At 41.9% G+C, this 10,098-nt stretch overlaps 1 protein-coding gene across 1 annotated transcript in view; it reads right to left on the bottom strand.

The window, feature by feature from the left end:
- LOC101848247 (neuropeptide Y receptor type 5) overlaps positions 1-10,098 on the bottom strand; it is a 68,024-nt gene that overhangs the window by 36,870 nt on the left and 21,056 nt on the right. Inside the window, exons 4-5 of the mRNA XM_035972986.1 lie at positions 7,704-7,840; positions 39-961 (exon numbers count right to left, since the gene is read on the bottom strand). Of these exons, the coding sequence (XP_035828879.1) occupies positions 39-961; positions 7,704-7,840 (1,060 nt within the window). The remainder of the gene's footprint in view (positions 1-38; positions 962-7,703; positions 7,841-10,098) is intronic.

The raw sequence follows: 10,098 nt of genomic DNA, 5'->3' as shown, positions 1-10,098 counted from the left end.
ACCTTGCCACCCTTCCCCTTCCCGCAAGGCTCACTTACCTGTGACATAGAGGAGCAGCGTTTGTTACTGAAGCGAAAGTAGCCCCTCAGTCTGTCTTTGGTGGCGTCCGACATCCTCCAGGAAGCAAATAAAACAGGGTTGATGCACGTGGACAGGAACCCGAACCAGGCAAACAGAATGTATGTAATGTCATAGTGTCCCATGTTGTTGTCGTTCTCGTGCACGAAGTAATTGACCAAGATCAAAATGTGCAGAGGGCACCAGCACATAGCGAATAACGTTGTCATGGTGATGAGGTAGTTTTGTGTCCGTTTTTCTGTAACAAGGTCCAGTTCGTCATCACTGTCCTGTGTTGACCTCTCGTTAAATGACCTTCGACAAGGTGAGCCGCCGCTCGCAATTATGTCTGTGCTTTGAGATTGGCTGTTTCTGTGAGGGTCGGGACCTTGGTAGTGAATACTGCTCAAACTGTGAGATTTGTGACGTTTTGGGGATTCCCCTTTTAGAGTGGATGACGGTGTGCTGTTGCCTTCAGCCTTCAGTGAATTCGGGTTCGTGTTTCCTTGCTGTTGTTGCTGTTGTTGTTGCTGCTGCTGTTGTTGTTGCTGTTGTTGTTGTTGTTGTTGCTGTTGCTGTTGTTGATGATGCTGGTGCTGCTTCATGTGATGGTTGTGACAGTTGTGGCTGTGGTTTCGCTGATCTGGAGGTGAGAGGACAACGGTGCCGCTGTGACGTCGACATCTGCTGGCGTTTGAGTCGTTGGACGCCGCTCTGTGTTGAGAATAGCGAGCTGACATGTTCGTTGATTCTCTGGACTTGATCTCTGCCGAGGTGCGGACGTACAGAAGAGCAATAACGGCTAACGGCATGGCGTACAATGTGACGAACATCGCCCGGATGTACTCCTCGATACGACGCTCGACGTAGACATAGCAGATCCCCACACCGTCAAACTTTTCACCTGTCAATCAGAAATAGGGATACCTTGTTTATCTCTTCCTCTGATAGCGTTAAACACCCTACTAGAAACAACAATTACGGTTCAATAGCAGAATTTTCATTACAGAGTTTCAGGACTCCATTTTTTTGCCATGCCCTCGATATTCAGATCGCCGAGACAGAGAAATGAGCAGAAAACATAAGAAAACATAGTAAGCACGAACAGAAGATATCCTACATACTTTAGAGATGTGGTACTTGAGTAGTGCACCTGAATAAAAATGCTTACACCCCCTAAAGGTTAGAGGACGCCGATCTGTTTACCACCACCCATCCCCCCCACCTCAACCCCCCTTTCATTTAAAGTCCGTCCGAGGCATAATTACAAGGGTTGCCATGTGCGTAGCGTCATCCTGCGGGATGCAAGATTTCCTAACGCCGCCCTCAAGCTAAAAAGAAAACCATGCTAATGTGTGAATCGGAGGAATAATTCATGTGTAATACTTTTTGCACGTTAACGACAGGGCTGCACGGGCGACTCGGGGGTAAAAAGTGGACGTGCACAATTAAACTATCGCAGGCTGAAGATAGTCAAGGGCATAGTAGATTTGATGGTGTATAATATTAGGATCTTTTGGTTGGTGAGGGAGGTCCTCGTGATTTTATTGTCATTCTTTTTACTTGTCGCTTTGATTTCTAGAACTAAATTTGTTTATTAGCTAAACATCAATTTCGTTTATCCTGCATGGGAACTGAACACTCAAGTAGTAGCTATCACCACTTCACTACAAAATCATTCAAAAGAACAACTCATAGGACTGCCACGTTCACCACCCTCAGGTTCACGGTCACAGAGTCACTTAAATATACAGACAATGAACCAATCACAATTCTGGGCTCACATAATTTTGGCATAGAACAGTGCACAGTATATCGGATATCGCGTTTATTTTTAGACTGCCTACTGTGGGCTATGTTACGGCATTATTCAGTAGGAGCACATTTCAGATGTGCCGTCTTCTTAATATTAATGTACCGCCAAATTCGCTACGTGTAAAGTCATCGCTTGGGTTATCCCACAGAGCGATTTATAGGTCAGGTTACCGCTGTTTAATACCCTATTCAGCTTAATTAAAGCGCATGGACTTTGGCATGGCATAGTAGATGTTTTACAGCGCTATGGACACAAGTAGCAGTTACGACACCAGCGAGGACCTTATTTTGATATAATATTTGGCGAGTGTTTGTTTCTGCCTTCTTTTTTTTTGTTTGTGGGTGCTTTAAGTAATAGAACATTAATAAATGTTGGGCGGCACTGCACGACCGTGCTCTACGGACGAACGGCGCCTGCAATCTGCATATATTTCAATAGCATTCTGAAAAAATCCAGTGCACTAAGTTCATGTAGAATAAACGTTATTGTAAATGCGCGCAAGAGCTTCCAAATTTCCTCTGGAACATTTTTGCCCAGGAGTCGTATTTCAGCGTCACATTTTCTTTTTAAGCAAACATTCTGTTTCTCGGTAATTGTATACCTCTTGAGCCCAAATAGGGAGTGTGCTTATGAAAGTGTGCCTTCCTTTCTAGTTTTCTTCTCTTGTCACTGTATATCCTGTTGCTGTCAGTGGCAGCACAGTTGGGAGGAAGGGCTGGATTTTGTTTAGAGGGGTGGAGGGGGGTGCATATGATGTGTTTTTGCCTTTTGTTTCCTCTTAAATATTTTTAAGACGAGGAATGTTTTTGAAAAACAGAATATTTTCTAACAAAGGCGAAACAAACAGAAGAAACGGATGTTTGTTCTTCATGTCTTCTCACAAAAAGCATGGCATGAGACTGATACAAAATCACTGGCTTGTATCATATTTTAAAAATCGTAACGTTTTCAGAAGATATCAAGATAAAAAAACAAGGGTTGGGTTCATCCAAAAGAGGAGATTTAATGATACTTTCTAAGCTTGTCTTTCTTTAGTCTGTTGGAAAGGAAGGAGTTATAATAGTATATTATGATATTGTAAGTTCTCATTTAAAAAGAAAAACTTATAAATCAATAATACAGGTCATCAGTAATATCAGTGCACGTTCACCTTGCTGCCGTGTTCCCCTTTCTTTTGGATCATTTTCTGTGTCTACTTTGCCTCAATATTCACTAAGATTGCTTAGGCAAGATCGAAGGAGATGGGATCGGCATGGAACCAGTAAAAAGGTGTGAATGCAAACAAATCAATAATCTCGCAGACAAAAGAAGGGGACTAGAAACACAGAGATAGAGCTAGGTAAAGAAGACACCCGAAAATAACTGCTTCGTAGAATCAACAAAAGTAAACAATTCCAGAAACAAGATCATTACTCTGTGGACACCAAGTAAACAGATCGAGTTGTAGAGAAGAAATCCAGAGAAAATATTCGTGTCACGCAAAATCTTCCATTTCCTTTTGACAATGTTCAGTGAAAAGTATCTTTTTTCCACTTTGACATTTTTAATGAATGTCATCGTCATTCTAGATGTGTGTGAATTCGGAAAGATAGTATGTAATGACTACGAGGCCTTAAGAGATATCTGCATCTGTTTTGAATCACAGATCGTGTATCTTTTACGTACTGATCAATACTGCTTTTCTCTTCACTTAAGTATTCTGCTGTTTCGTTCGTTTCGAGACGATGGTTTCCTTCCCCTCTCTCTCTCTCTATACATATATATCTATCTCTCTATCTCTCGCCGGCTCTCTCTCCTCTCCCCTCTCTCTCTTTCTACCCCACCCCTTCTCTCTTTCTCTCTCTCTCTTTCTCTCTCTCTCTCTCTCTCTCTCTCTCTCTCTATCTATCTATCTATCTATCTATCTCTCTGTGTCTCTCTCTCTTGCTCCCCCCCCTCTCTCATTTTTTTCTAGATGCTTATCTCAGATTCTTTGCCTGCCTACCTTTCTGTATGTCAACCTTTTTTCTTTCTTTTCATTTCTTTCTATCTTTGTCTACCTGTCTGTGTGTCTGTGTGTGCGTGTGCGAGTGCGTGTGTGCGCGCGCGCGCGCGTGTGTGTGTGTGTGTGTGTGTGCGTGTGTGTGTGTGTGTGTGTGTGTGTGTGTGTTTGTGTGTGTATGTGTGCGCCTCTCTGTCTGTGAGCCTGCGAGTCTCAGTGTATCTATTTTTCCTTCTCGTTTTAGGCGCTCTTTCTCCCCATCATATCTTCCTTTTGCTTCTGTCATCATATTATTTTCAATCTTACCTATTTGCGCCCAAAGAATTTTTTTTTTGCGTTCGACTGCAGAGACAACATAATTCTGTTGCTCAGTATGGGGACAGCGGCAGGCAGGAACATTTTTAGAACAGGGTTTCTATAAATGAGCATCGGACTTTATAACTGATAATTGTGGAGCCCCGGGGTGCCTATTGCCCTATCTAAGGTTACGTTTTGCCAACTGAACGCCCATGGCAAGGCTGCAGGGAACCTAAGCATTTTGAAAAATCAGCGACGCCATCTCAGCTTCTTAATGACCCGTCCACTACGTCTGAACCTAGCTGCCGGAGTGCTAATTTCAGAATTAATGTTTTAGGCTATCGAACTATGGAATGGGTAGTGTGTGTGTGTGTGCGTGCGTGTGTGTGTGTGTGTGTGTGTGTGTGTGTGTGTGTGTTTGTGGCTGGGTGGTGAGGGGGTGGTCACGAGAGTAGTCTGTTTGCTTTGAGTTCAGGCGAGCAGAAGTCAGTTTTAAAAGATTTCGACAAATACTTTCATCTAAAATGCTGTTTGGCTTCAATACTTAGAGACAAAATACAAGCAAGCTTTCGTAAAGAAAGAAATAAACAATAACGTTAAGAGTGCAATGAGAGTTATGGGTATGGCAGTAATGGTGCTGGAGTAAATGGAAAGATTGTTTCAGATTGTGTAATCAAGCTACATTGGCCTCCTTGTGTCCGGCTAGATGGTGGGGTCAATGGTTTTTGTTGGCCTCTAAAGTTAGGAAGCAACGCCACTGGGGGCTGAGAGCTCGGCACGACAGACCTTGTAGGTAGTCACATCTGATATTGTTGAAAGGTTTGACTTCCCTTTGTTGATCACTTTTCTTGTATATCCAAAATATACATTATTAATCTTCATTCATGACACATCCTTCTATATTTCAAGCCTCCAGGTCCTTGTCTCTTTAGTTGAAGCTTTCCAGCTGTTAATGCCAATGAAGAGGTGTGGTGGCGACGGGGTTGCCTTTTACATAGTTCTCTAAAGTGCATCTTAGACCTTGCCCGTGGCCCTCTCCCTGACGCTAATTATTCAAGTAGGAGGTCTTTGGGACTTCTACTTTCCTCCACGATGTACACTTACTAGCTGCAGGTAGCGCCTCTCTTCCAACATCTCGCTGTTTGCCTGTCAATTCAGCCGGGCTAATGGGAATCACTAATTCAAGATCAAGCAATTTAACACTTAAACTCAGTGGACAACAAAAGGATAAAAAGTGTTGGACTCATAATATGTCATAATATGATGTTCGAGTCGAAGTTTATTCTCTGTTGACTTTGTTGTTGAACATGGGCAACAGAAAATGGTTTATTTTACCAGTAATAAGCCTTAGTATCAACATTTGCCTTTGTTAAGTATGTAATTTCTCGAAACTGTGGTTACCTTTGCTTACAACGAAAGCGCCGTCATCGTATAGGGAAAAAAACATCAGTAGTAGGCATCATATGTAAGGTGTCAACGATGTAAAGAGTGCAGTCACGTAACTACTAGCAACGTGCTTCATAAAGCCCTTTTCGAACGTAGCACATGTATCTATGTATCTATCTATCTATCTATCTATCTATCTATCTATCTATCTATCTATCTATCTATCTATCTATCTATATATATATATATCCATCCATCTATTTATCTATCTATCTATTTATCTATTTATCTATCTCTCCCCCTCTCTCTCTTACTCTCTCTCTCTCTCTCTCTCTCTCTCTCTCTCTCTCTCTCTCTCTCTCTCTCTCTCTCTCTCCCTCTCTCTCACCCTCTCTCTTTCTCTTTCTTTCTCTCTTTCCCTCTCTTTCTTTTCCTCTATCTCCTTCTTTCGCTCCCTGTCCCTCTCTCATATCTCTCCCTGTCCCTCCACTTTTGCTTTCCCTATCTATCTTCCTCTTTGTACGTGTGTGTGTGTGTGTGTGTGTGTGTGTGTGTGTGTGTGTGTGTGTGTGTGTGTGTGTGTGTGTGTATGTGTGTGTGTTTGTATATGTGTGTGTGTGTGTGGGTGGGGGGGTAGGGGGTGCGTGTGTGTGTACATATAGAGTATATTTGCAAGCGTTCGCCTGACAAGGTGGTGTTGATTGTCTACTGGTTAGGTTACTGGACTCGTAATCGTGAGATTGGGGTCTCGGTCGTGGAGTCCGAGGCTCAATTGGGTCTGACGTTATGTCCTAGGGAAAGGCACTTTTCCCAAATTTTCCCATTTGGCACGGTCCTGTTGGAGATAGGCATCAGATTCGGAGGATCTGCCTCCAAAACAACCTTAAAGCGCTACGAAGAACGTAAAATCGATCAGTTTCGTACATTTTTTAGTGCTAATCAAGAGGACTTGCTCAAATAAGCTTCGTTTTACAAAAAGACGCCCCCTACGTTATATCAAGCTCTGTTGACGACAGGGGAGATTTTAGACGAACAAAAGGTGGCTTGTTATATATTGAACTTCAAAAATCTTGTAACAAATTTAGCTCTGAGTGGAGAAACTCGAGAACACAGCTGCCTCTCGCGGGGAAAATTGATGGGTTTTGTCAGACGATGAAAGAAGCTATTTCCTCCTCCCAGTGTGGCCACACCTCCACGTTTTTAGCATCGTTGTCAATAAAACGTTGATCGGGCTGGCTGTGTGAAGCCCGCTTAAGCTTTCCACGAGTAAACATGGGAAGTAATCGGGAGGGAGAGAGATCGATACCTCGGAGAGTCCATGACACTTGATTTGTCATAAAATTGAATTTGTTATCTTTCCTTGGAAACGCAAAGCGGTGGGGGTATTAAAAAGAGTTATACAAGGTTGGGTTATCTAACTGCCAGCGTATCGTTTATCATAGGAGAAGGAGAGCGGTTTACTACAAATAGCGAACGTATTGGAGCTCGAGTTAGGTTCATGCTGTTCTGTCCAGAGTCCAGGGTTGTGCACAGATCTTCTAAAGCGGATAGTATTGTCATCGTATTGTCTTTGTGGAAACGATTCAAGTTCTCAAGCAAATGAATTTTTGACTGATGTGAAAAGTAATCTGAACATCATGAACTTTAATAATTAGTTATACACTGTATCAATTATAATGTCCACATGCTCGCAGATTTCTCGTTAGCTTAACTCCCATAGGTTAGACACAAGACAGAATAAAGCACACTGAAAGAAGGAGAGGAAAATTATGCTTAGGGAAAAAAACAAGAAAGAACAAAATATGTCTATAGCAATTATGCCAGACAGGAAGAGAATGTACGAATAATATGTTTGCAAACAGATCTTTCATGCCAGTGAACAGGCTTTAAGATGGGTGGAAATCCTAGGGAAGAACAAATCAACCATGGCTTTAAAGAGCACGTTTCTGTACCGCAGTGACCTGCAATAGCATGCTATGTTGGAAAAAGGTGTTATGGCTTGAATGAATGATAGGGAAGGAATAAAGATGTCTTTCTCTTTTATTTTCAAAAACCATACCATAAAATACGTGCTTATCGGCATGAAAAAAAATACATTGTGTCTATATAAGAATTCAACTTTAACAAAAGCAAAACAAACACAAAAAACAAACAAAGAATTCTTACCTAAGGAGGCTCCGAGATCGATGTACTTGATGTAGATAGCAAAAGGCAGCACCACACAGACCGCGGCCACCCACACCGCGATGATGCACAGACCAGCAGGGAGACGGGGCTTGAATGGGTGGACAATCAATCGGTATCTACAGAAACGACAGAACGACAGAAGAGTAGATGGGTATTATTCCCAAAAGATATACTTTGTTAGGAAATAAACCTTTTCAATGGTAGATGTTCTCCGCCGCTCATCATTGGAAATATTACTTGCTTACTTTTACGCTTTCATCCTCTTTAAGCGTCGAGGAGAGATACAGTTTTCTGTGGAAGGCCAGCTCCGTAGCTCTTTCAGATGGGGTATTATGATTTCTCAGGGTTTCCTTGACACTCTCAATCCACCTTTTGTGTAGCCTTCCTCTTCCTTTATAGCCTGATTGCTTGGTGCTATCGGCTCTCGGGGCTGGCTGGCAAGATGACATACGTAACAGATGGCCAAACCATTTTATTCTCTGTCTTTCTATGAAATGCAGGTAAGACTCGGTGCCAATAGCTGCTCTTAATTCTTCATTTCTCTGCCTGTGAAGACAGAGAATAAAAATTGAAAATGCTTATTTGCCGAAACCAGCGAACTATAAGGCACGTCCGGGCCGAGTGTGCCCTGGGCTGACAGTTAACCGTTACCAAGGTAACTTTTGTATGCTTGTAGCTGAGCTAGGTACAAACGTACCACCAAAACCGTTTTTGCACAAAAACAACCCGTGCCCGGTGTCAGGTAAGACGCTGCACCACGATTTGAACTAGGCCCATTTGAGACATGCCGGGATGGATTGGCTGTCAAGTTGTTCCTACAAAGAGATATTCGTTCTGTTTCATATAAGCAAAATAGAGTTTTTCAGAAACAAACGAAACCCCAAGTGGATTGGAAAATGATAGATAGAACCCATAGAAAATTGTGATCTTCAATGCAGGACCTTAGCCGGATATAATACTTCAGGGCGGGATCTTAGGGGTGACTTTTGTGTAGTAAAAATTCCATTTTCTTAAAACAGCGGGAAAGCAAGCCGTGGGATCTTAGGCGGATACCACTTTGTATATATCTCAGAATGAACAGGAATTTGTACCGTTCCCCCTGAGGCGAGGGGATACAATATTGTGTGTAAATTATGCCCTCTCCATTTGGGTTCGAGGATCCTGTCTCATAATCTCCGCAACTTCATTTTTAAATAAGACTATAAAGGAACAACTGGGATAAATGGTTAGGGAGTAGAATATGACTACTGTATATTAAGACTATAACCTGGTTGTCAATTTGCTACCTACAACCCCCTTAGTAAATCCCTATCATATCGGCTGCAATACTGTCCACCTATTAAGGTCCTCTCTTCACTTGTCTTGGCCCGCTAGAATAGGATAATACTAACAAGGTCCCTTTAGCAGAGACTGTACCCACCATTTCGGAACTTTATGGTGACATTAAAGATGGTTCCAGTAGGGAACGGGATAGCGGGTGCCCACATCCCTCATGACTCATCGGAGCAGAGGAAGATAGGACTAACGCTAACATTTTTTTAAACCATTGACTAACAGGAGCATGTCTTCTTAATAATTATTTGCATAAACACCATCCCACACCGCCACTTATTACCACCACAACCACAGTCATTTCTAAAATCATCATTGCTCTAAGATCCTTCACATACATCTAAAATTATTTTGAACAGCCATTTAATGTAACAGTTACATTTTATAACAATTATGTACATAACACACTATTGAACACAATCATAAGCACATGTTCTACTAATCAGATGGCGTCAATATCACAGAAATAGGCAAGAAACAAAAACATATATTAAAGAACAACAGGAATTTATACTAGGACCAAAACGCTTCTGTTTAATGGAGAATACAGCGAATATAAGAAGATTAGAAGAGGATTGAGGCAAGGATGTCTTATGTCACAAGACGTTTTAATATAATATACAGCGAAACAATCTTTAGAAACAAAGAAGAATGCCCAGGTCTCAAAGTGAATGGCGAAAACATTTTTAACATCAGATATGCCGACGACACCGTCTTAATAGCAGACTCAGAAAAGGACCTTCAATCGCTTCTACATACTGTTTTAACGGAAAGTGAACGTTATGGGTTATTGTTTAACTTAAAGAAAACAGAATGCATGGTACTGGCAGGCAACCTACTTAGAGAACCTAAAGATGGGTAACGGGAAAGATCTGGGTAACGTAGCTTTTTCAAGAGCATCCGAGCAAAGGAATGAATGAAGAACCATGATCGCCGATGTTCGCCTCAGATCTGGCACTTGATGATATTATAAACATATGTAGTATATATAATATAATACGAATATGTGCGTGCAAACGTTTGTGTGTGTAAGTGTGTAAAT

This window comes from Aplysia californica, unplaced genomic scaffold, assembly GCF_000002075.1.
Source record: "Aplysia californica isolate F4 #8 unplaced genomic scaffold, AplCal3.0 scaffold00941, whole genome shotgun sequence".
Classification (NCBI taxonomy): domain Eukaryota; kingdom Metazoa; phylum Mollusca; class Gastropoda; order Aplysiida; family Aplysiidae; genus Aplysia; species Aplysia californica.
Note: the sequence above shows the minus strand (reverse complement) of the source record. Positions and strands in the feature narration are given on the sequence as shown.